At 41.4% G+C, this 26104-nt stretch overlaps 6 protein-coding genes across 8 annotated transcripts in view; 5 read left to right on the forward strand and 1 right to left on the reverse strand.

Annotated features, from left to right (window-relative positions):
- Positions 1–35: 35 nt before the first annotated feature.
- On the forward strand, positions 36–3659 carry LOC112464205 (zinc finger protein 765-like). The gene is made up of 2 exons (XM_025031063.1): positions 36–2043; positions 2461–3659. Exon 2 carries the CDS (start codon positions 2502–2504, stop codon positions 3012–3014), a length of 513 nt encoding a protein of 170 aa, XP_024886831.1. The 5' UTR covers positions 36–2043; positions 2461–2501; the 3' UTR covers positions 3015–3659.
- A 3816-nt stretch (positions 3660–7475) lies between these two features.
- On the forward strand, positions 7476–8111 carry LOC112464181. Of its 2 annotated transcripts, none has more exons than XR_003041894.1 (2): positions 7476–7609; positions 7687–8111. XR_003041894.1 is itself a non-coding variant. In XM_025031029.1 (2 exons), the coding sequence occupies exons 1-2, from the start codon at positions 7612–7614 to the stop codon at positions 8053–8055; spliced, it is 378 nt and encodes a 125-aa protein (XP_024886797.1). In that variant the 5' UTR covers positions 7476–7611; the 3' UTR covers positions 8056–8111. The 2 variants fall into 2 exon arrangements, 1 of the variants encoding a protein (XP_024886797.1); XM_025031029.1 differs by having other exon boundaries at positions 7476–7620.
- A 1189-nt stretch (positions 8112–9300) lies between these two features.
- Positions 9301–10796, forward strand: LOC112464079 (pre-mRNA-splicing factor SPF27). The gene is made up of 3 exons (XM_025030872.1): positions 9301–9720; positions 9914–10179; positions 10261–10796. Exons 1-3 carry the CDS (start codon positions 9646–9648, stop codon positions 10655–10657), a joined length of 738 nt encoding a protein of 245 aa, XP_024886640.1. The 5' UTR covers positions 9301–9645; the 3' UTR covers positions 10658–10796.
- LOC112464028 (colorectal mutant cancer protein) overlaps positions 10773–26104 on the reverse strand; it is a 142716-nt gene continuing 127384 nt past the window's right edge. For both annotated transcript variants that reach the window (XM_025030805.1, XM_025030799.1), the window contains exons 5-15: positions 16000–16261; positions 15394–15539; positions 15074–15274; positions 14672–14860; positions 14404–14594; positions 13863–14129; positions 13603–13798; positions 13306–13497; positions 12828–13015; positions 12653–12755; positions 10773–11496 (exon numbers count right to left, since the gene is read on the reverse strand). In XM_025030805.1, the coding sequence (XP_024886573.1) occupies positions 11386–11496; positions 12653–12755; positions 12828–13015; positions 13306–13497; positions 13603–13798; positions 13863–14129; positions 14404–14594; positions 14672–14860; positions 15074–15274; positions 15394–15539; positions 16000–16261 (2046 nt within the window). In that variant the 3' untranslated portion in view covers positions 10773–11385. The remainder of the gene's footprint in view (positions 11497–12652; positions 12756–12827; positions 13016–13305; positions 13498–13602; positions 13799–13862; positions 14130–14403; positions 14595–14671; positions 14861–15073; positions 15275–15393; positions 15540–15999; positions 16262–26104) is intronic.
- On the forward strand, positions 11955–12439 carry LOC112464096 (small integral membrane protein 4). Its single transcript, XM_025030892.1, has one exon. The coding sequence runs from the start codon at positions 12144–12146 to the stop codon at positions 12354–12356; it is 213 nt and encodes a 70-aa protein (XP_024886660.1). The 5' UTR covers positions 11955–12143; the 3' UTR covers positions 12357–12439.
- Positions 17385–18304, forward strand: LOC112464087. The gene is made up of 2 exons (XM_025030882.1): positions 17385–17491; positions 17958–18304. Exon 2 carries the CDS (start codon positions 17978–17980, stop codon positions 18197–18199), a length of 222 nt encoding a protein of 73 aa, XP_024886650.1. The 5' UTR covers positions 17385–17491; positions 17958–17977; the 3' UTR covers positions 18200–18304.

Below are 26104 nucleotides of genomic sequence, written 5' to 3' on the forward strand. Positions count from 1 at the left end.
CAGAAATATTTTAAAAACAAATAAAGTACTTTTACTTGTTATTACTAGACTATTACTAGACAAGTTTACTAGAAATATTTTATTTGTTTAATACTTACTAATTAATACAATTATTACTATTAATACTTACATTAGTAAGTATTAATTATATTACAATTAATATTTATTTTCAAATAGAATATTAACCCTGCAATCGTACATACAGGTCGTTTGCGTCCTCGGCATTTTGACTGTGGTATTTTCCATAGATTCAACGATTAAATTAACAATGGCAAAATTGCTTTTTATAATATTATTATTGTTTAAACTTATAGTTAAGATCTCAAGGAATTTTTTCAGAATTTTTGGTAAAGTTTTAGGTTGTTTAATATGCCGCGAACGCAAACGTCCTCATATACCGTTAATAGATGCCGAAAAAGGGTATACAATTGGAAGGTTAAAGAATTTAAGTTATTTGTATTTCTTAAAATTCCGAATTGTCACGTGCATGTAACAATACTATTGGTTACTGTATTTTTAAAACATTTATAGATTTACAATTTGCACTAAAATGTGAGCTAAAACTAGTACATAATTATTCATAGAAACAGTTTTTTTTTTATTTCGGTTTTCATACATTCGATAAGCTCGAAAAGCGATTGAATAATGAAACTCGCGCGAGTGTGTATAAATGATGAAATTCTTTGATGAGTTATCGAATTATAAACATCTCTTAAGATTCGATCACGTAAATTGTAAATTATGCGTTACGTAATTTTTAAAAATATTCGCTGCTATCTTTGAGCGTTACTCTATAATGGCATTCCAGAAAGACTTGGAGATAGGCGAAAAAGTAATTGGGTGCATTTAGTGGAAAAACGTTGTGAGATATATAAGTGTACTGGAGTGTGCACTGGCTCGACTGGTGTAAGTCGAGAGAGAGAGAGAGGGGGGAGGGGGGTCATATTAGTGCAGGGAGTGTCTTTGTCGTACTACTTGTATTGCGGGTGATTTGCTAATAATACGCGTATGCGTCTTATACGTCAGAGAAAGACAGAGATCCCTAAATATCTATCTATCTCCGGATCATTTTCCGTTCGCGGGCGTGGCATATGGAAGCATGCCCATTCCAGTATACTCGTATCTCATTGTCGGTGAAATGCACCCTATATGGAACAGGGTGGGAATCTTTCGAACTTGCTTCACTATAGTTAATATGGGACGAATCGTTGTCCATGGGTATGTATGTATGTACATACATACATACATACATACATACGTGCGCGCGTATACATACACTTTTCTAGGATTGGGATGAAAGTTTCGGTTATCGGTTTCGGCCGAAATTGAAAAAAGATTGTTTCGATCAAGACTCTCTCTCTCTAATAGAGACTATTTCGGTCTCTGTTTAGTTCTATTTTGATTGGTCAATGGTATTCTATTCTCGAAAAGGACAGCAATAGAAAAAGACGAGCTGGTTACGGTTCTCTATCTCATCCGTCCCGTTCTTTTCTAGAGTAGAGTTTATCCAGTTACATTCCGGTTCACTAAACCCCTGTTATTGTTAGCGAATAGTTTTAGGGGATCTGGGCGCTGTGTAACCCAAGGGCAGAGTTGGGCCTGTTTTCGTAGAGGTGGGGGGAGCATCTCCCTAAAAGATTTTCTACGGGGGCGTTTTCTACGGGGAAAACTAGCAACACTGAGATGCACGCTGAGTGCAGTTTTATTACTCCGCTGTGGAAAATCAGATCGCTTATTTTCAATGTTTAACGTTCTACTGACAAAAAATTGTTAAAATTCGACAAATTTTCATCGGTAGTGCGTTAAACATTTAAAATACGCGAACTGATTTTCCACAGTGGAGCAATGAAATTGCACTCAGTGTGCATCAGTGTTGCCTAGTTTTCCCAATAGGAAACGCTATTAATTTCTTTCAGGTTCTCGGAAAATCTGCCTGCCTGTGCTCGTAGCAGAGAAGGTCCCTCTCTGCTGGTAGCCATTAAAACGTAGTGCTTCGTAGTAGCCATTACAAGTCATTATCAATTGAGGGGAAGAAGACCTTAGGTAATCTGCTCATCGATCGTTCTCTCTTCGAAAACTATTCGCACGCGTTTTTAATACAAGTATCTCTTTCTCGTCAATCTTTTCGATTTCCAATCTTTCTATTATCGATTTGATAAATTTCTCATCGCTCGACGCTTGATGTACGTATGATGTATGTACATACGCAGATTTCTCTCTATCACAACAGATCAACGATCGATCGTTTAATCGCCGTCAATATTAATCTTTGGTCAAAATCCGTGATTTTCTCTCGTCCCCCCTGGGGCGTCGTTCGATCTCCCCCCCCCACCTCTTCCCCCGTATTCGTCCCGCTTCAAAGATTTTCTCTCGAGGCATGATAAACCTTTTGTTTGTTTGTTTTTGTGCCTTTTCTGCCTAAACCCGACCCCACCACGACCTCTCTTAATTGATTTTCAGACAAGTCAAAGTTCTCGGGAAGTCCTGCATCTTTTCTGAAGATGTCGATGTCGTCCGAGAGCGGCGAGAGCACAGATGACGCCGTCGCCAGTTCACCATTGGATTTCGATCTCGTTGCGATCGACATGTATCTGATGCATATCCTGTCGAGACATTCGAGTTCCTCTACGCCCACACCGTGTAGCTCGACGCCCGAAAGCGCGGAGCCGACGTACGAGTGCACCGATTGCGGCAAGACTCTGTCTTCGACGTCCTTGCGCGAATGCACCCAGGATCCCCATCGCAGACTCGTCCATAACGAGGTACAATTTTCTAATTGCGGCGTCACCGACGACAAGTGGAAATGTAATTTTTGCCCCAAAACATTCGATTCCCCGAAGAATTTGTCGTATCACAACAAATTCGAATGCCGCATGAGGCTCCGCGTGAATAAGTTTCGCTGCACCTTCTGCCACCGCGAGTTCAATCAAAAATGCAAGCTGACCCAGCATCTGGACAATAAGCATCGTCGACCCATGGATTATTGGAACAAGCTGTTAGCCGAGGAAAATTGAGTGCAATTCGCCTCTTCGAAATGAACGGCGAAGCGCGATCGTGCGAAAAGATGGCGCCGCTACATTAATTTTTGTCGAGAAACCCTTCAGGTAGATCGGAAGAATACAAGACAACGGAGCGTAATCATAAACACAATGAGCATCAGCGATTATACTGTCTCTTGGAAGTTTTTTTTTTTTGTAAGTACTAATTCTCGAGCGCGGTAAGAACTGAATCATTGTTTAAAATATTAGATGAAGGAGATATCAGATGAAAAATGTGCTATTTTAGAATGAGTAAATAGCTCCGTAAGAAAAAAGCAAGATAAGCCTTAAAATCGATTAGTAGTTGAATTTTTTTGCTCGCATGAGCGATATCTCTGGACAGTTTCAGAATACAAAGAGGTTTCTCATAAAGTTTTTGTCATAATAAGCGCGGCATATCATTGATAAGAGGGTTTTCTCAAATTGTTGCGTTTGGATGATTTCGAGCGGAGAGAACCCCGAGAGCGACCATCCCCCATATTCCCCATCCCTTTGTTCTTTATATGACGACGCATTTTTCGACCCGCCACCTGCAACTCAACTGCGTCGTTTCGGTCGGTAATGCTGGGCCTACAATGCGAGTCGCAAGAATTGACCAATCACAGTCGAATTTGAGGAGAATAATCGACTGTGATTAGTCAATTCTTGCGACTCACGACTTTGCGACTCGCATTGTAGACCCAGCATAACGGTACTACGTGATTACTGGGGATTCATGTTCGTGCTATGTTTTACGTTTCGTGCAACCGGGCCTTAGGCAAGGACCGACAAATGGTCCATATTCTCAATTCTCTTTTATATCAATAAAAGCGCGCTTAGAATGCGGTCCGTTTGTCGGACCTTGCCTAAGACCCGGTTGCACGAACGTCGCGTAATTTTAACATTAGCTTAACTCCACTCTTCGTCCCTTTTTAACTGTCCACATTAGAAAGAGACGTGGAGGACGAGGAGTGAGTTAAGTTAAAATTAAAGTTATTAACCGGGCCTAACTCATCTTATTCGTCTCATTTGACTTTCATCTCGAGGGCGTTATTTTCTATGAAAATCGATGAAATTCTTTTTCAAACTTATAAGAATTTTTTATGTTAGGAATAACGAGAGTTTAGATATAATTTTAAAAGAGAAGATGCGAATTACTTTAAAGTTTTTATAAGAATCCTTTATAAGAATCCTCTTTGTTAGGAACAAGAGGTCACAGCTGATATCATTTTAAAAGAGGTGCGAGTTATCCTAAAGTTCTTATTCCTTAGTTAAAAAAAAAAAAAAAGATTTGGTTTCCCTTTATGGAGAACACACGTATGCATTGCTGCTCAATTTTTAATATAAAGAGCACACGTTATCTTTATTAGTTTCTAATTCTATTTATCATGATTATTGTTAAATAATAATAATAAGGGTTTCATAAAATCATTTATCTTTACATGCATTTTGCAGATGTTTTGCTTATAAGTATCAATTTTTGATAGATACACAATCATAATTTATAAATTATTTTAATATATTGTTGCGCTCGCGGTAGAGTCGTTCGCGTGGCTCACTCGTGCACTCGCGAAATAAAGACTCTCCGACTTCTTAAAAAAGAACGCTTTATTTACAAAAAATACAGCGCGAAAATACAGTACACGTCAAATCAGTTTCAAAGCCCGGCTTTAAATCGCTGCAAACAAAAACTGAAACGATTCAAAGAAACGATTCGCGACTTCTTTCTCGACTCGCATTTATAGCGGCTATCTCGCACGAGTGTAACAATATTAAAATCAGAAATAAAATTTAAAATTAAAATAATATAAAAAGTTGATGTTTCTAAAATATAAAAAATTTATGCAATATATATCTGTACATATCTTTACAGTTAAGGTTTTGTGGAGATAAGCAACATATTTGGTCTGTCTTATATGCATCCATCTTCAAAGTAATCTTCGTTATGATGCTCCTTCAAGGGGACTTGTCGAAAATAAAACATATCTGGTCGGTCAGATTTGTTTCATTTTTGACATCTGACTGCCTAGTCCCCTCAATATAAGTGAAGTGGCGAAAAAAGTGCATCATGACGCGGAAAGATTATTTGAAGAATGGATGTGATACAAGATAAGCCAAATATATTGTTAACGTCGACTACGAAATTCACGATTGTAGTAGTATATGTCAAAATTATTGTAATGTCAAATATCTAAATTATATAATTTATCGTGACAATGTAAAGCCCCTTGCACTATAGGCAATAGCGATTGGTTGCCGACAATATACTATCGCTATCGCTATCGCCTATTGTGCAAGGGGCTTAATGCAAATTTTGGATAGTCATTAATCAAAAATTAAAAAATAATTGTATTTTTATTATCTTCTAAATTTCATTTCATTTGCTTTTTTATATTTTATATTGTTTGATATTTTTAACAACACTACGGTTAAACTTACATACTGATGCTTTAAATAACTTAACAGAAATATTTTGGCCGGGTAACCTTCTTTTAAAAATATTTTGTTTGCGTCAAACTAATATTTATTTTCAGATGAAATGTCAAAGAAGGTACTTCTTAAAATTCCGAATTGTCACGTGCATATAACAATTATCGATTATTGTATTTTTAACGTTATAGAATCTGTTCTTTCTATTGCTAAACTGGCTCTGTCTTACATCCCCATCTTCAAAGTAATCTTCGTTACGATGGCTGGCTCTTCAGCTTCCATTAAGGGGACTTGTCGAAAATGAAACATATCTAGTCGGTACCAATTTGTTTCATTTTTGACAAATCTGACTGCCTAGTCCCCTTAATATAAGTGAAGTGGCGGAAAAAGTGCATCATGACGCAGGAAGACATTTAATTTTTTACTCCACATTGAAAGGAAAAAGGTAAACTCTGAACTAGTCCAGCCAGTTCAGCAATAGAAAACAGATCCCTTGATGACGATTCGCAGTAAAATGTGAGCTAAAACTAGCACATAATTATTCATAGAAACAGTTTTTTTTTTAATTTCAGTTTTCATACATTCGATAAGCTCGAAAAGCGATTAAATAATGAGACTCGTGCGAACGTTTATAAATGATAAAATTCTTCAGCGAGTTATCGAATTATAAAAATCTGAAGAACTCTTTAAGACTTAATCACGTTAAGTAACAAACTATATACATGTTACGTTTACGTGAGGTAATGTTTAAGACTGATTGAAAAGACTGTTCAACAATAAGACTGATTGCGACTCTTTTTGAATGTTACGCTGTAATGGTACTCCGAAAAGAGTTAGGAAATAAGTAATTGTGTGCTTTTAGCGGAAAAAATATTGTGAGATATAAGTATATACTGGAAGTACACTGGGGCTCAGCTGGTGTCAGGTGTCATGCTGTGCCAAGAGAGAGGTCATATTAGGGTAGGCGGTGCCTTTGTCATATTACTTGCATTGTAGATGATTTGCTACTGGTAATACGCTTATTTGTGGATCAAAGAAAGACAAAGATCCCAACTTATCTGTCTCTGGATCATTTTCCGTCTACGGACGTGGCAGTGCACACTCCAGTATATATTATATACATATGTTACACTAATATTATAAAAGGTAAAAATAAGTATACATTTATATACAGCGTGTTTTAAGAAAAGGTTTTAAGAAAGGTATATTTTTGAGAGCAGATAGTATTCATTAAAGCAAGAAAAAAGTGCCTACTAAATATAGATACTAAAATCTATATTTTTGATGATAATAGACTATTTTTATTTACATCAGATTTTTAAGCAGTATTCATAATAGTACGATCTTATATTTAAGATCGTCTTAAGGTTCCTATTCACTTACTGCATACTTGAATTGATGACGAAGCGAAAAAATATATCGTGAAAATTCTTACAACCTATATTAGAATAATTAATTAGAATAATTAAATATCTTTTTTAATTAAAGCATTACTAACCGATAGAATAAGTTTTTAAATTTACGAACTTTTTCCTTTTATTTGCATAATCAATAAGTAAAATACATGTCGAATTGAATTGTGTCTAATTATAAGGACGAAACCAAAGCGTTTGATCCTTGATAATTAAAAACTGACAATACATAGTTTCGATGTCGTTTTCACGAAGAACGAAAACAAAACGACATTTTTTCGACGAATTTCTCACTGAGTTTACAACAAATGTTTGTAATTTAGTTACTATTTTAGCTGTAAACGTAACAAACAATAAATTTCATTATTTTATACTTGTAAATTGTGTTATTCCTTTCGTAAAAAAAATCCTACATTCATATGAATATTCCTCTCATATTTCTTTTTCGCGAGGGTTCTAACGGTACCCTAATATTTTAGTGGAATATGTAAAAGAATATGTAAGTACGCGACTAATAAAACGGCTCTGAGGCTGAGGCGTCGTGCACCGTTAATGGTGTTGCTTACTGCGCGTGCGCAAGTTTTGCTTTTCTTTCTCCCCCTTATCCCAACGGACCGAACACAACTGTCTTCTTATGTCAGCATTGTCAGCTGATTTTCTTGTTGATCGTATTTCGTGTTACTGGTTACTTTCCGTACTGCAGTTTGAGCAAGGTTGAGCGTGAATCATACATTAATCATTTGTTATCTGGTATGACAAAGGTATATTGCACCTATACGAGGTTACTGTAAACAGAGAGCAGTATATATTTTTGTTATTCTGTGCAGTATTTGAACAGTAAACAGAGTCTAATGGCACCCCGGTATTCCACACGAGAAATGGCAGAGATGGTTTTCTGCTACGGTTTAGCTAATGGAAATGGTCGACAAGCTCGTGCGTTCTACGCCGAAAAATATCCAAAACGCCGGATACCAACCCACAAGATGTTTAGCGGGTTATTCCAGCGACTTGTAGAAACTGGATCATTGGCACGACCAAGATCAGAGGGAACTTTCTCAGTTCGCACGGCTGATATTGAGGAACGGGTATTGAGAAGAGTGCAAGACGATCCACAAACAAGTATTAGAAAAATAGCAACAGATGAAGGCCTCAGTCCTTCTCTTGTCTGCTCAATTCTTCACGATGAGAGAGAATAGTCAATTCTGTACATGTATCAATAATAAATTTATTAATAAAATATCCAAAAACATGATGTATTATTTGAAAAATAATCTAAAAATTTTCCACATTTCCAAGAATACGAGATGTTAGATCGCAAAAATCAAAAGTCTTGAAAATCTACAAAAATTAATATGGGATCATAAGAAATTATAAGTACTAAAATGGAAAAATAAGAGAAAAGGATTGAATAAATAATCTAAACCACTTCATGGCTCTTTTAAAAAGTTTAACTTAATTTTTCTTATTTACATTAAAAGTAATTAAATTTAACAATAAGTTCAATTATGGTCGAGATAAATTAACTGCAAGAAATTGATTTCAATTTTCAATCACAGACCTATATCCAGAATAATCCAGATATGGACTGACAATTGCTGGACAGTTGCACTTTAGAGAGAGAAGTACGCTTCTCTTTCTAAAGCCCCGGACACACGAATCGACGGAAGACGTAAGACGTAAATCGTAAGGAAATCCACTAATCAGAGTCGACTATTCCCCTCTTCTTCCCTCTTAAAGGTTCGCTACACTTATGCTAAGACTCCATAGACGCGGAAACGCCGTGCGGTAGAGTGCGTTGACCAATCAGAAGGCTGCCGCAAGTCACCTGCGGCAAAATCAAAATTTGTGATTGGTCAACGCACTCTGCCGCATGGCGTTTCCGCGTCTATGGAGTCTTAGCATTACGCTTACGCTTTTAAATGACTAAAATTTTTCAAAATATATATTTTTATTTATTTAACGTATCTTTTATCTAATTTTTTTTATATAGGTTGTAGCGATCTAACAATAAGTCGCACAAAAGGTCACACACAGTATATAGTGAATATAAGAATTAATTATCTACCGGAAATTTAACTCGGAACCGAATCAAACAATTAATCAGAAAAACTAATTTCTATCGAATTTCATATTACTTACTGTTTATCAGCAAGGCAGTTTTGATTTTTTCCGTATAAAATGAGCAAATCACGAAAGAGAAGAAAAATATTGGAACACGTGGTGGTGAGCACATACTATTGCCAGAGAGAAATTTGAGAGCGGCCATCCGGATCATTTATCTCTATTTTTCATGGTTCCAACCTATCTAGTCCATATCTATAAAGTTCTATGGATTCAATCTTTACAAATTTTACCTCTATGAAGTTGGCCGGACAACTTCAACGTATCGAACTTTCATTAATTGGAATCGATTGGTGGTCTTTGGTAGTCTAGTCCGATCGTTTGGTGGTTAGTCGTTTCAAATTTTCGTCAAAATCAACAATCTATTAACATCGACAAAGTATCAGGGAAACATAATCGACGAGGAAGTTATTTAAAATTCAAAGAATTTTTCGAAATTTTTAAATCAATTCCTTTATGAGAACGAATTCCCTTATGTATAGTTTCCTCTCTTCATGTTTCTTACTCCTTGACGTAAAACGTAACGCTTGACAGTTTGTTTTCGCCGTATTGTCATTGTCCTCTGAAAAGAGGCAGGAGCCAAAATAAAGAAAGAAGAAGAAGACAGTTTGCTTTCAAGGAATTAACACAGAGACTAATTTTACGCAATTTTATTTTAATACATTATGGCAGGAGAAGTGATTGTTGATGCATTGCCGTATATTGATCAAGGATATGATGAACCGGGCGTACGAGAAGCGGTAAATAAGAATTATATTCATTTATAATTTTTTTTTTTGGATTTGCTTCTTCTAGGTTAGGAGCGTTAGCGCCTTCAACCTTTATAATATAATAGCAATGTGATAGGTTATACGTTGATGTTATGTTTAGAAAAGTCATCGCGTATTTTTTTCATTTCGCGAAATATTTGTGGTTCGATGTTGTGTATTTCAGGCACTGGCGATGGTAGAAGAAGAGACACGACGTTACAGACCGACGAAGAATTATCTGGAGCATCTGCAACCTCTGTGTATAACCGCTTTTGAGACGGAGATAATGAAGCACGAGTTCGATAGGATGCATAATCGCTTGCCGATGGAAGTGCTCAGCATGAAGCGTTACGAGTTGCCACCGCCTCCGTCTGGCAAGTTGAACGATTTAGCTGCGTGGAACGAAAGCGTGGAAAACAGCAGCGCGCAATTGGAGCATCAAGCCACGAGGTAGACAAAAGATTTCACCGGTGTATCACCCGCCTTCTCCGATTTTTGCATTATCCTCTATATGCTTTTGGGCAATTTTAGAATTTGCAACTTGGAACTGATGATGGATTACGGTTGCGAAGCATGGAAATCCTATTTGGAGGTGCTGGTTCAACTGCTAGGCCAGGCGCAGAAGCAGCTGCAGACGCTGAGGAAGAAAATTCAGGAGATCAACTGGCAGAGGAAGTCGATGCAGACTCAGGGAGGTGACAAGCTGAGAGCCCTCGAGGCACAGTGGGTCGGTTTGGTGTCTAAAAATTATGAGATCGAGCAGGCTTGCGTGCATTTGGAGGAGGAGATGCAGAAAATCATGATGAGCAAAGAAGCGGTGGAGATCAATGATGTACCGGCGGAGGAAGGGCCCGATGTGCCTGAGAATAACGCCACAGAGACTATGGCATTACAGATGCAGCAGCAGGATGAGAATCAGGATGCTTAGTGTAACTTGTAAATCTTATATATATATATATAGAGATGATAAATATAACTAATTTGTACAGACACAGTGGATACGTATTCATCAAGTATTTGCGGACGCATTGTCGGGGGATATCTATAATAAAGCACAGTTTATTTCATTATAGTTTACACGTATCACACTTGTGGTTTATGCTTTTACAATATACATATGTACACGGCGGTTATCGATAGCGCGATACACTACTGAATTAATTTTTTGTAATTTATGACTTATGACGTGCTGAAGGGTCTGTTTTATATAGGCTGCTTTTGCGTTCGTGTATCGATACAATTGCACACATTGCGTAGGCCTAGCTGAATCGTTTCTTTTTTTATTCTCGTTAGGAGCAATATATACCTTGATATAATTACAAAGCAAACAGCTAAGCGTCTTTACTTTCGACTATTCAGTGTAAAAAAATATGTGTATGTATGTGTATATGTGTTTATGTGTGTGTGAGAAAGTTTCAATCTCCTTTTTGCGTTTAATCATGTGTGTGTGGGTACATGTGTGTGTGGGTACATGTGTGTGTGTGTGTGTGTGTGTGTGTGTGTGTGAGTGAGTGAGTGAGTGAGAGAAAGAGTTTCGATCTCTCCATTTTGCGTTGAATCATAATTTCCTCGTGATGACAGGATAAACATTAAAAGTAATTATTGAATTATTAAGCTTGCACCGTGTGTCATTTTTACCGTTTAATCACTCAACTGTCATAAGGACGTTTCGCTGGCGCCAGAACTTTGAGACTGCAGTGCCATGCTTCCCTTATAGCCCATCGACTCCTCCTCCAGTAAAGCTATTCGTTGCTTCAATGCTTTCACCTGTAATTAATTTAAAAAATAGTGCAATATACAATCTGATATATATGTCCGATGTGACTTAATGTTTGTTAATGTAAATTACAGTTTTCAACACTAGAACTACCAAAGGGGTCATCCGTTTGACATTTTTTAGTAACTTATTACTCATTTTTTTAATATTTTATTTTCTGCAATTTTCCCTGACTGTTATTGAAATTACATAGACGATTAACTTTATTAATTTGTAAGATTTCTTCGGTAGAAATAAATATAGATTAATCTCTGGCAGTTCTAGTGTTAAATACATCAACGTCACATGTTAACATCATCTCTCTCTCATAGTGCAAAAACTCTTTTTTAATTTATCATATTATAACTCAGAATATAAAATAAAATCTAAACGATTTGTAATATGTATATCTAAATGATTTGTATATCTAAATAATTTGTATAATGTTTTTATAAAATTTATCCCCTGAAGTGTATTTGCATAATTAAAAATTACTGTATACATATACATATATGTATGTATACATATAGGTTTGTGTTGTATCAGCGCATGTGCTATTATCAGGAAAAATCCAATATGGCGGCAAGCGACTAGCACCAACTAGCACTTAGCAGAAGGAACGATTGTGCGACCCGGTGAACGGAATTTGGACGTTTCAATGTTCAGTCCAAAATTGAAGAGGATAATTAGTAGACTGCCGGGAAAAGCGCTTGGCGAGTACCGACTGCTGCCGCTATTCTTCATCTTCGGGGCCGCTTTGGAATACTCTATGATCCACTGGCAAGTGGGAGAGGTTAACTTTTACAAGACGTACAAGCGCCGAAGGGTGGAGGAGCTGGTGGAGGAAAGATTAAAGCAGGAACAGGCCTGAAGGCAATTTTTTTGCGCCGACTTTCTATCGCGCAATGCCGGCTAACGTATCCACGTCACGGTACATTATATTCTGTGCAGCAGCACTGGTCACAATGCTAACTGGTGCACAGTGCGTTCACCAGATCTACACACCGCTCAACAACCTGGACGATCTGGTCGAGCAGAGACTAAAAGAGAGGCGGGAAGAACTGCAGAAGAAATAGTACTACGGAAGCATGTATCTAGTGTAATAAATTATTACCGTTTTTACGAATGAGTGATCACTACATATACTTCACCTATACTTAATCATACCTGCGCGGCGTGTCTCTCTACCATTCCCAGCATCTGTTGCTCCAGCTTCTTTAGCCTGGACTGATATTTCTTCTTGGACTTTTCCAGAGTTTGAACCAGCGCTCTGAGGGACATTTTTATCCTTATTTCGAGTATATGCGCGAGTAACGACGGGCAAATTTTCCATGATAATTACCCGTTAGCTCTTTTCAAGTCGTTGACGAGCTCGGCGGACTGCTGATGCCTGAGTTCGGAATTCTTATTGACTTCGTCCAAGGTTGAGATCAATTCCTGCAAACGTTCCTTCAGTCTTGCCTCCCTGCCCAGCGCCTCGATTAATTCAGATTCCATTCCCTCACTCTCGTTGTCGCTTAAACCTCGGTCCTAAATGCACTTTTAATTATAGCCGAGCCGCGGAAAGGGAATAATTTGAAGATTATACGCAGGTAGTTTTTAACTGACTCAACTGACCACATTTATTGAATTAAAATCATAATTTTTTTGTGAGTCTATCATATTACCGAGTCTATAATTTTTATTCACATTTAAAAACGATCAAAATCCATGATCGAAATGTCATGATTTTAATTCAATGCCAGTTGGGTCGATAAAATCTACCTGTGTTAATTATTTATCGAAGCAATGTCATTGTTTTTGAAGATTATACACGATACCTTGTTTGTCGCCATCGCAAGCATAGCTTCCGCGTCGCTCAGCTGGCCCTGAAGATGCTGTATGGTGGCGTGTTGCGCCGCGATCTGCGTGTCACGTGCGTTCAACTTCAATTCTATCGTAGCGCGTTCCTTCTCCAGAAGAAACACTCTGGCGCGTAACTCGGCCTTGTCTTCTCGCATGGCCATTAATTCCTATGAAAATATTGAATTCTTGTAAAATAAATTTTACATATGTTGAACTTTCGTTTCAAATTCTAAAATTCTTTCTCTTGAGTTTTAATTTAACTAGATACCGACCTGCATGAGTACGGCAGTCTCCAAGTCGAGTTTCCTGGCCTCCGCCAGAGAGATGGTGTTCTTTGAGTTCAAGGGTTCCGCGTGCACGCTCTCCAGCTCGACCGCCGTCGATCTGACCATTGTACGTTCTCCCTTCAGCCTGCCGATGTGTCTCCTGAGTCGCTGTTCGTCCTCCACGCTCCACGTTATTTCCGATCTATCGAAAAGGCATTTATTATGACCAAAAATTGCACACCCTACGCACGACGTGAAATACCTACTCGTCTGACAAGACCATGCTGTCCTCCCACGGAGCGCCTAGCGTATTAGTACAGTCGTTCTCGAGTCTATTTAGGACGTGATACGCAACGTTTTCGGCTGCCCTTCTATTATCGATTGTCACGCTATTTCTCTCGGTGGAGAGCGCAATTTCGCTCTCCAGCAGAGCGACTAGAACATCGTAGGCCTCGATCGCGCGATCGCTGTACGAAAGTGCGAGTCGCAACGCCGTCGCATTCGACTCGTACTTGCCGACTAATAAGCTTAACCTGGAACGTCGAAAAAAAAATAGTTATTTGTGTAACAATTGCTGTAAGATGGAAATTGGACGTGCGGACGCACGAGCCGGAGGCGAGTGCGATCACCCGCACGTCCAATTTTCAACTTAACACACGTGTTACACACCCTATTTTATATTACAAGTGCGTGGAAAGTGGTCTATCCCGCGCGCGTCGCGCGCGGAATGGGCCACTTTCCACGCACGTGTGACATAAAAAAAGATTATTTCACGCGTGTTATTCGTATCATTTTTGACAAACGTACCTATCGCATTGCGCCTTGCTCTCGTGCAACGTGAGCGCGAGGACCGCGTTGTTCGCCCGCGCGTGCTCGAGTCTGCTGTTCAACCGTTCCGTCTCGACCTCGAATTGCTTTTCGGAGCCATTCAATTCCTGCAGGTTGGATTGCTCCAAGAGATCCGACACGAGGTGCTCGGCGACCATCGTGGAGCACACCTGATATATGTTAGAATATAATTACGCGTTTGTTGTGTGTGAAAAAATTAGAAAGAAAGATAAAGTGAAATTCGTACCCCAAGATTAGTGATGTCCGGGCCGGTAATGTGCCTCTCATCCGTCCTCCTCAATCTCACCCTCTCTGCCATTTTAAGAACCGGCGGCTCCTCCCTCGTTACGCTCTTTGTCGGAGGTGTCTGTAGCGGTGGCAAGAGTGGCGAGCACGGTGCCGTCAAAGGTTCCGGCGAGCTGGTGTTGCCTCTTGTCTGCGGAGAGAAGAGGCGGGGCATGAAAGGATGAAACAAAGGGACACGTTAAATGGGGGAATTATTGCATTTTATTAACATCTCTTTGTTTCCTCGATATTTATTCTTTACCATTCTTTCAATTGTCTTGATTAATATTAATTTTGTTTTATTAAAATATCAGTTTCTCTCGTATTTTTATGAGAGACCGATTTCCGGAAGACTGCTGCTCACTCTGAGTTCTCGACGTGGCGAATCGCTGCTCGCCGTTTGCCTCTGGCTTTTGAAATGAACAAGTTGTGCCTGCAGACTCGTGATCTCCGCCCGTAACGCCGTGATCTCTTCCTGCAGCGTCGCGACGGCAACGCTCTGGCACGATGCCGCTTGCTGCGTTGGCTCGGGAGTCGGTAACGCGGCCGGACTGTCCCTACCATTCTATATTAAAAATAATAATGCATTTTTTAAAAGAGATATATTAAATATAAAATATACCCTCCAAACATTAGGTGTATATATATTACGTTCAAAATTGAAACCTTAAGAGTTCCTTTTACCTCTGCCGGTCGATTCTCGTCTTCGCAGCAGCTGGAATCGGCGTCCCCCAGGGTACGATCGCCATCTCCATGGTTGTCCCCACCGCCCTCGCTCTCCTCTACCGGGTTGGTGATGGAACCCTCGGCGTCCCTGCTCGTCTCGACTTCTACGCATTTATTAAGACCATCTCAAATTGCGGCCATCGACGATTAATACGCTCTACAATATGCGATTCGGAGAAACGAATCTACTCCATGCATCAGCCCCGGTTATTTATCGGAATAAACGATCGTCTCTCGCGACAGTGCGCGCCGATGCCGACGGTATGCGGCGCGTCGCGAGGCCCTAAGTAATCGCTCTTCTTCTCGGTATCGAGAAGGGGGACCGGGGGAATCGAGAGCGCGCGCTACCGAGAGCTATTGCTATTGTTACTGTCGGTGCCTGGAGAGAGATTCGCTGATTGCCCGCCGGGGAATTGGCCGTGGCACTCGTTACTCGAAGGTTCGCCAAGGTTCTCTTCCCTCTCTCGCTCTTCGTGGAGCGAAATCGATACGCAGAATCGCGATACTCTCTCCCGGTGCGTTCGTAACCGTAAGGCGGGATGAAGAGAAGAGCTGGACCCTTACCGGACTCGTCCTCCTCGGCAATTACGGTGGCGCGATGCCGCTCCAGCTGTCTGCCGAGCTCGGCGATGACGGAATGCAACTCGGTGAGCCGCTCCTCGTGCCGCGCCGCCTGCTGTTCCGCCCGCTGCTCGGCGCGGGCCGCCTGGACCTCCGCCCGCATCAGCGCGGCCTCGGTCGTCTCCCGCGCGCGAGTAGCCGCCACCAGCCGCGAATTCAGCTCGGCCACCTCGGATCGCAGGGAGGAGAGCGCGGCCGCGTGAAGCTGCAAAAGGAAATTCATTTATTCTATGTATATTTACTTATTTGCGTGTATAAACATAAAAAGATTAAAAAAGATCCGAGTTAATGCACATATAATTATAATTACATCAGCAAAAGACGCAAAAAGATGTTGAAAGAAGAATATGAGAATAACAATTTTTTAAGTCAATAAAAAAAAGAAAGATAAGATCTAACGAAGACCGTAAGATAATAAATGCTTAAAAGAGCTAAGAGATATATGAAAGGAAGTGCACGCGATCGAAGAATTTGACCTCCAGTAAGCATATCCAATTTAAGGGTTTGAATTTAGGAACTATAATACGAATTCTTCATAAAAAATGAATTGGAATAAGTTTACGGACTATTTGGACTATAAACGTTAGATATAATATTTAAAAAATTATGAGTACTCTTTAGAATAAGAGCATTTATGGAAATTGTGAGCAAATTTCAAAATTCCAGGCTCTTTTATATTTCCCTGATTATATTTCTCTAACCAATTTAAATTTCCATGACTTTTCCCGGTTTTCCAGGTCTGTCAGGCAACCCTGAAATTATAAATGGTATTTTACCTGGAATCTGACGCTAATTGCAATCTAAAACGGGCTTAATTTCATTTGATGTATAATAATTAATATAAACGAGTTTCACGTTCATCTGTGACTCTCGTAGATCAATCTAATTGAGTTAAATGTAATTTTCTTATCGTAAATGCAATTGTTACGAAAGATTTAAAATAGCATTGAAATAGCGCGTAGATATTTACAATTAGCGTGTGAGTCAGGTCTGTTCGCCCATTTACATTCGGTTATGTAATTTTGACGAGCGCGATCATTACCGCGAATCGAACGAGATCTCTCGGCTGTTATAGAGAGAATTAAACAGCGCGTATCATTAACGCGGATCAGGATACATTATGAATCCGTTCGCTTCCATTTATTCCCGCGGATAATTGTGATTTCTTCTCACACGGGAAGTGCGTAAAAAAAAGAATTGCGTTCAAATACGGGCGTCCTTCGTACATGCAACCAGCCGTGTCGGACGGTTACGAGACATCAACAACTTCGTTATCGGTAATTTCCAAGCGTTTTGCGAAGAGGAAGCAGGGGGCAGCTTGCAATGCATAAAAACGCGTCGGTCGCGCGGCGACGCGACATTCATCTCTGGAACATCCTTGGTACCACATCGACGTTAGTGCGAGTTGGAACTTATTTCTGTGCGAAGAGCTCAGGTAACGTCGAGTCGCTTGGCGAACCGAGAAAGATCCTGTCGCGATCGTCATCCTCGGCAAGCGGAAATTTTTCACTTTACTTCGATCTTCATCTCAGTCTCTCATGAATTGTCATTAATTTGATAGTTTTATTTATTGTCACATTGTTAATTCGCACTGTTACTTGTCGCGCGACAACGCATCAATGGAGATATTTTGTACAATTTTGTTCATTTTATTTCAATCTTTACTTAGCTTTCTCATTTGCATTCTTTTTAATTGATTCAATTTTACTATAGAATTCCGATATTTACTGTCAGCATCTGTCAGTACTGAAAATCTACAGTATACGTGACATAAAATATAGAAAAATATAGATTTTTAATACTGACAGTGAATATCGGAATCTATATTTATCACATTTATAATTCGCATCATTATCTTCTGCGCGATAATGCAGATTACGTCTCATGTTCTCGCATGACAGGTGACCGAAGTTAATCAAGGATGAAGCTAACTGTCGTCTTGCTGATGGCCATCGCCGTCGTACTCGTGACGGCGGCCGATGACGGGGTCGATGAGGAGTACATACACCTGCCAGGGAAAACTTGCGAGGATGCACCGCCGTGTCCCGACGAGAGACCCTGCGTGATGGCTCCACCTCATTGCAACGTTGGCACTTGCGGCACAGATCCGGTACCGACGTGCGGCAAAAAGCCAAAAATGTAGTAAAATCCTGAACGCGCGAGCTCGAAGGGAGCCCTATATTGTATCTTGACACGATGCTGCTTCTTACGATTAATAAAACATATTGTTGTCGCTGACGAAAAAAATCATTGTGTGCGCGCATAAATCCGATACATTTAAGCAGATCCGATCCGCGAGGGAACGTTTCGCGCGGCGAGCTCTCCGCGTGCCTCGCGATGTCTCGCGATGTTTCATTCACGGAGAATCCTCTCTCGTTCGGTTAAGGTCAGGAGTGCGCGAGCGCGAGCGTGTGTCGACCCAGGGCAAACACAGGGGGACACGACGGACGGAGTGTAATTCAAACAAAAAGCAATCAAGGATTCAATTACAAGGCCGGTCGGCCGTGCGGCGGTTTGCAGTTTCATCGGCGAGTAAGGTCACGAGCGAAGAGATTCGATTACCCTCGCTTTCGTATACATCGGACCGTCCGCTCGCAATTAATTTAGATATAATTTTCATGCTACCCTTTTCTTTTGCGAAATGTCGGGAGCGCGAAGTAATAAATAATTACTCGGTGGAAGATAGATTTTTTGCTTCTTTTTCTCGATCAGCGAGTCTTAAGACGGTCGATATTTGCTGTAGTCTATTTAAATGTAAAGTTTCTGGACATAGTCTCACGCGATGCTCAAAAAGGCGCTCCGAGTGCAGTCGGATAACATGCGAAGGAGCGTGCACGATGTTCCTCAACGGAGTAACTTTCCGTGTTGTTGTGAAAAAAAGAAGAAGAAGAAATGCGCGCACGAGCCAGAGGTGCCGGGCAACAGAGAGAGAGACCCCCGTGGACCATATACCATTAACCTACATCGAAAAGAGCCGGTTGCATACAAATGACGGCGTCTTATATTGCGAGTGGGTGAGATACGGGGGAGGGAGCGAGACGAAGAAAGGGGAGGGTGAAGAAAAATGGAAGACGTTGGATATTTTCGCGGTCCAGCGAGCCGAGCGACGCGCGATACCTTTTTCTCCGATGATACGGCACGAGCTTCAAAGCTATTTCTGATCCGAGGTACGATCGTACCGTGCGATTGTTGCGCTTTCGCAAGCGAAGTGCTCTCTTTGTGCACGCGTCTTTTCGGAAAGGCGTTGCCTTTCGAGGAAAATTAAATCTGGCACAATAACGCGATGCGTAACACTGTGTTAGATCAATATTAGGAATATGAACGAGATATTTGCGATGTGACGGTAATGATTTTCATTCGACCCGACTGGCCACATTTATTAAATATAACCGTCACGACGTTTCAATATCTTGAGATAAAGACTAAAACCAATGGTTAGTTATTTACTGGCGAAGCAAAGTTCATTTTTGGTTTAATTAGCGATGTAACATTATTTCGAATAATGTAGAAATTATGACCAAATTAATTCTTACGATGAGAAAATAACGCGACACGTCTACTTGCGTTTCAAAACCATCAGTTTCCTCTGCTTTAAGGTTTTAGGCCTCTAGTATTTTCCTGGTACAGGCCTCTCGATTTTTTCCTTTGGATTTCTGAGAGGCTTTTCCTTTGCGCTTGGCTTTCAGACATAAATTATCCTCGAGCGCATTCGATAAGCGACTGCGAAATTGCGCCGACGTTTATCGGCTTGCCGCGCGCGCAGTGTCGTCGGTGCAGACTTAGCGCATATTCGTCGGTGTCAACCAACTCATAAACGTTAACGATATGGCCCCTCCGGCTGAACTTTACGGCGGTATGCGACCCGGTGGCTTGGCGGTCGCGATGTACCTGGCAAATGCCTCAATTCCGCGCGCTACGGAACGCGCAACGGTGCAACGCAACGGTAGGTGTTTGCTGATTTCACGGTTCGCGCGTGTTTTGCCAGCCACGCATGAGCAAAGATCTATTACGGAAATCGTCGGGCTCTTCATCGTGCAATTTGGCGCGATCCCCGTACGACCGCGACGGTGCAATCGTTTCCGCGATCGCGGTACGGAAACCGCGGTGGTTTCGCGATTACTTCTCACCGCGCCCTTCTTCCCATCGCGATTTACACCGCTCGAGAATTGTTCGATCGCCGACTCGCGGAGACTCGCATCCGTTTGTTTGCTTTCCGTCTGATCCTTTCCGCTTGATCTCCGAAAGCGAGAATTGGATCATGTAGTCTCTTCGTTTTCGCACCACATCGTTTTAATTATCAACTGTGAATGTGAAGTCTCTAATGTCCATTTCTACCAATGCAAGTAAATTTTAATCTTGGTTTAACTTACTTTTCATCTTTTTCTAGTTCTAAAAGTTAGAAAAAGATAAGAAGTAACTTAAACCAAAATTAAAGTAAAATCTACGTTTGTGTAGAAATGGATGTAAAACTTTTACTACTTATGTCGTAATTTTGATCAATTCTTCCTTTTCTAGAAAAAAAAAACAGATGAAACTTAATTCTGTGCGCATTTACATAATGATGAAAAATACAAGAAACTGTAGCAGCAGATATGTATGCAGAGTGGAGAGTAATTAATTTTGTTACTTTATCTTCATATCCAAAATAGGAATCCTCGGGATTTCATATTCGCTAGTGTGTAGTTTTCAGAGTTAAGGGTTAAATATCGCGTCTAATCTTGGAATGAGTAACGTTTATATAAAGCACGACGCCAAGTTTATCTCGGAAATTTTATATCTCCGTGGAGATAAAATAGGCGTTCTATTAGTAACGGGGAGTCATTTGAGAAAACGTATAGAAATAACTTTTGCTTGCGATATAAAAACACTTTTGATATAACTTTTCAAGCGCAATTCAACGCGGCCCATATATCATTTAGAAAGATCTAGACTGCGTTTCAGCTAGCGATGGCTCGAATCGTTTTATCGGATATTACTCGGAAGTAATTTTCGCAAAAGTTACGCCTCCCGCGAAGGGAGAGAAACGACGAAAGTTTTCCGTCAGTCGTAACCATCGTGAGATTAGCCCGGGAGAAATTTGTCGAAAAAAAAACTGAGGGTGCACGAGGAGACGCCGCGTCCGTGGAGACACCGATGAGAGAAGGGTGTGTGGTAACACTCTAGGATACACGTCATAAATATTGGAAGCACGTGGAAGTGCGAAACAAAAGCTTAATCTGCTTCCGTATTACGTGGTAAAATTGCACAAGGTGATAAATTATGAAAGCCGACGTCATAAATCGTACAAAGATATTCCTTCTTATCATTTTTCAGCTTTCCAGATCTCTAAGCATTTTAAGAGCTCATCTGAATAGATACGATTACGATAACTTTTCATGGATTTTCTCGCAACCTGTTCAATTTTATAAAAATATAAATTTGTACCTTAGAGATAAAGAATCATATAAATGTTATCCATCGTTATAAATGTATAGAGAAAACAGGATTTATAAAGTTTGTTATTTCCATGAAAATTTCCAATATGATATTTTTTTAAATTGTATCTTAGGAACGTTGTATCTTAGTAATAATATGGACATAAGACTCTTTATCATTATACAATATAAGCTTTTTGTATATTGGAAAAAGTAAATTAAAACTGAAGACAAGATTCTTTTACCTTTAAAGTACAGAAATACAGAATAGTTATTTGGTGTAACAAGTGCTGTAAGATGAAAATTCATGGGTGCGGAGTTGACTCGCCTTCGGCTCGTGCGGTCACCGCACTCGGGAATTTTCATCTTACAGCACGGCTTGCACACCCTATTTTATGTTGCAAGTGCGTGGAAAGTGGTCTATCACACACGCGTAGCGTGCGTAATGGGCCACTTTCCATGCACGTGTTACATAAAATAATTTATTAATATTATACTTATATAAAATAATTTCTTCGGTGGTAACTTTCGGGATCTCAATTTGACGTAGAAAAATTAATGTAGAACGCAATGCAAAGTTTTTCCAGCGGGTGTTAATGCGCAAGGGTAATCCCGGAAAGAGAGCCGCGGAATTCATTATTCGCGAATGAGGCAAAGCGCTGTCGGATTTGTCCGCGCCGGCTCTCTCATTATGACTGACGTGCAATTTATCGAGTAAAAGTTCTTTTGTGTTTTCGTTTGTGTGACTGACAGCGGCGGCGCGGTGATTTATCGTCGCGCGCGCAAGCTCGACTGCAAAAGCCGCGGAGATCTGTAAAGAGCAATGCCTGCCTGCCTGCCTGTCGTGTATCGACCTCGTTGACAGGTCTCTCTGACGGCGTATATCAAGACGCGACGTCATATCGCGGACGCGAATGGAAAAAGTTAGCATCGCGCGATAAATCAGCCTCCAAATCCTACGCGTCCTCGCGACAGATATACGAGGAGCGATATGGTAACGATATGATCGAGGACGAGATCGAAATTAAAGGAATTAGTTGTCTTTTCCCCCCGAAAAATTTTCTGAAAATAATTTGAGATTTTTTAATTCAATTCACGGATAGCGAGTTAGCGGATTCCTTTGCGTAAATATTAATTTCTTAAAATAAAAAAAACCTCGAGCTTTAACTACGTATATATGTTAAAGCACAGATTTAATTCTAGATTTCTACACTGAAAAAAAAATTAGTATTTGCGGGAAAATAGATTTCTTTGAATTTAGTTTCCTTGATTCAAAGAAGTATTGGGTAAATTCAAGAAAACATTTTTCTGAGTTCAAAATATTTTCTTGAATCTACTTAATATTTCTTTGAATTAAGAAAATTAAATTCAAAGAAATCTATTTTTTTACAAATAATAATTTTCTTTTCGGTGGTGTTCTTTTTCTCAACCTTGCGCTCTCTCCTTCACCTACCTACATCGTCTAAGGCCGGGCCGGGAAAACTTACTGCATTTTGCATGTCCTTATTGGCCTCGACCTGTATGGGCACGGTCTTATCGGGTCGGCGATCATTGGGACAGCAGAGCCATGACCTAGACCTGGTGAGCCCCCTGGACTCTTCCTCCTCGTCCTCGGCGACTTCCTCGTCCTCCGTGGTCGCGCAGTGAACGTAGACGAGGTCATCGCGACGCAGCGGCGGCTCGAGAATGGCCTCTTTCGCGGCCAAGGTTGGCACGTGGCCGGAAAGCATCTGCACCGGATAGCGCGGCGATTGTTGCTGCTGCTGGTGCTGCTGATGCTGACGCTGAGACTGAGGTTGCTGATGCTGATGCTGCAGCTGCACGTGCTGCCGATGCAGGTGGTCCACGTAGTAGCGCGGCTCCGCCGAGCCATTGTTTACGGCTACCGCGAAACCCGCCACGTTGAATTCCGAGAGCTGCGAGCTGCTGGCGACCCAGGACGCTCCTCAGGAAGGCATCTTCCGCGCCGTTCCGCGCGATGTAATCTCAGATCGATCGCGATCGAGACACCGTCGCGGATCGTCGCTCGCACGATCGAACGATCGTCACTGCCGCCGCCGGCCGGCTGTCCTCCTCCTCCTCCTCCTACTGCTTCTTCGCCTCTTCGAGTTTCGTTTAATTTACTTTCGATCTTATTACTTTCCGCCTGGTCCGCCCATCCGAGATCACGCGGCTGTGTCGGAGCGAATGTTGCAGCGATCAAATTGCGGCGGAATTCGCCGGCTGGCTGGATACGCGCGAGGAGGAAATGATCGATGAATGTTTAACGAATGCTTTTGTTTATTCAATGGTGAAAGGTTATCCGAGACCGCGAGAAAGCCGGCGGAGTAACGGGATCCGCGCGCTGTTGGATGCGCGTCGGTTCGCGAGTTAATGTGGATTAATGCAGCGAGCGCGGACGTCCGATCCAAGTGTAACGCGATACACGCTATATACCGCACACGTTTATCCTACATTCGCGATTATATGCGCGTAAATAAAATATTTTTGAACGAAGAAAATGGAGAGATTTTATGAATAAAGTGACAGCGCGCGCGCGTGGAGGGATTTTGCGTTCATCACGTCGAGAGAGTGGAGTGTCACGATTCGCGAATGAGATACGCACTACATCGATGCTAGACACTTCGCACATGGTATTGATCGACTTCTATTTTGGACTCGCATCACATATATTTTTCGTGTACTCGCTCGTTCCTGGTCCGCCACGCGGCTTTTGCGCATGGTCTAACAACGTTAGCCGGCGTTTGTGCGTCCGAATCGATACATTGTTTTCGAAATACCACTTGACCGAAATTACGCAACAATTAATAGCCAATTCGCCGATTAAATCGTCATTAAGAAAACACAGAAATGATCAATCAACGAATTCAGGCGCAAGTTGAATTCTTTTTTTATTTGGGATACTCGCGCAATACTTTTTGCCTAATTCAAAGATTTTAAAGAAGATTCGATCGCAATTAAAAAATGACATTTCAGGATACAAATTTGCGGAAAAAATTTCAGCGCGACGATCTCGAAATCGGACTCCCACTAGTCGCGAGTTCATTTTTTTTCGAGACAGTTAACGAGCTCGCCGTGACGCGACGACGTTCGTTAATTATTCATCAGCCGACGTCCGCGAAACCGTAAAATGTCGTTTCGCGGATCGGATTATTTTCGGGGGGGGATTAAAATTCGCCGCGTAAACTGATCCGAGCATCGGGGCCCGCCCTAAATATCTAAAATATTCAGCGCATTTAAAACGCCCCGCGCATCGCGTGCCATTAAAGCTTAAATGCGATTTATCTATCGCTCGTCGCGAATGCATTTCTGCAGCGAGCGCGCTGGAGGGACGATCGATCGACGCCAACTTTTTTCCCCCCTTTCGTTAACAGGACCATCGCGCATCGCGCCGACGTGACCGGTTTATGTTACATCCTTTCCGCGCGATACTGGGCCAACGAGAAAACATTCCTGCCCTCGTGCGCCGAGGAGGTTCCCGGGGAGGGTGGAGGCGATGACGGACGCGGAAACTTCCGAAAACAACCCCTTCTTGCCCGCGGCAACCCAATTTCGTCGTTGCGTTCTCGCGAAACTTCCTCGGCCGACGATCGACGGCCGTTCTCGGCGCGGCGTAAATCTCTTGGGCGGCGCAAAAATATATATCTGCATATATCGGCATAAATTCCCGCCCGCGCCGGTCGTTTTTCGCGATTACGCGGCGCTGGTGGATGAGGCGCTCGATAAAACTGGCTAAATAACGAGCACGCTCGGGCTAACGACGGTCGGAGCAGTCTCTAAAGTAGATACGGAAACTCCGTCCTTAATCCCGGCTGCAAGAAGCGGGCCGTGTCGGGACCCGTCGCGGGTTCGATTAACTCCTTCTTCACGCTCGAGCCCATTGAACTCGAGTGAGTTCCTAGCTTATGAAGTAAACGACGAAGCTGCATGCTCTTGGTTCAAGCGCGTCGGTCACGTACCACGTTAAAAATCTTTCGGAAAATTGATCTATTTTAGTTTTCTCTCTTTCTCGTGAAACGCGTAAAGCGCTAAAAAAAAGACCTGTTGAATTCGAAAAATGTGTGCGCTAAAAAAGCGAATGAAATATGCAACTCGGATAGGTGTGGGCGTCGAATATATGGTCTTGTTAAAAAATACCGACGAGAGAAACGAGAATTTTAATAAATCATCCGCTACCCACGGTGGCTGTTTGTCCTCGCGACGCCCACGAAGATTCACGAAGCGTTATGCGTAATTGAGTTCGCACCGGCCTTAAGTAGCCAGGATCTCCTTGGTCTAGAAACTCTTCAATTATTATTTAACTATTCAAGCCTACGTTACGCGCGATGGAAACCGCAAGGTGTGCAACATTCCGAAAAACACGAGCGAACTTTCCGACCATTAATTCGGAGTTGCGAATCGCATTTGCGCGCGTCTTGCCATGCTGTCTCATTAAATCGGACGATGAACCTCGCAACAACCAGACTGAAAATGAATTTTAGACCACTCGAAAAAGGAGAAACGAGAAAATGACATATCGATAGTTTACGGTAAATAATACCCGCGTAAACAATCGCGTAATGACAAGGAGATACGTTTCGATCAACGACAGGTGACGAAAAAAAAATTTTTCCCGAAAAATCGAGATTCCGTAG

Source organism: Temnothorax curvispinosus, unplaced genomic scaffold (genome assembly GCF_003070985.1).
Source record: "Temnothorax curvispinosus isolate PA1 unplaced genomic scaffold, ASM307098v1 QBEX01001491.1, whole genome shotgun sequence".
Classification (NCBI taxonomy): Eukaryota; Metazoa; Arthropoda; class Insecta; order Hymenoptera; family Formicidae; genus Temnothorax; species Temnothorax curvispinosus.

Excerpts from the sequence above, each read along its gene's own strand:
- LOC112464205 (XM_025031063.1), top strand. The coding sequence starts at position 2,502 with ATGTCGATGTCGTCCGAGAGCGGCGAGAGCACAGATGACGCCGTCGCC.
- LOC112464079 (XM_025030872.1), top strand. The coding sequence starts at position 9,646 with ATGGCAGGAGAAGTGATTGTTGATGCATTGCCGTATATTGATCAAGGA. Across the intron at positions 9,721-9,913 it reads AACCGGGCGTACGAGAAGCG|GCACTGGCGATGGTAGAAGA; the intron begins GTAAATAAGAAT and ends TGTGTATTTCAG. Across the intron at positions 10,180-10,260 it reads TTGGAGCATCAAGCCACGAG|AATTTGCAACTTGGAACTGA; the intron begins GTAGACAAAAGA and ends GGGCAATTTTAG.
- LOC112464096 (XM_025030892.1), top strand. The coding sequence starts at position 12,144 with ATGTTCAGTCCAAAATTGAAGAGGATAATTAGTAGACTGCCGGGAAAA.
- LOC112464087 (XM_025030882.1), top strand. The coding sequence starts at position 17,978 with ATGAAGCTAACTGTCGTCTTGCTGATGGCCATCGCCGTCGTACTCGTG.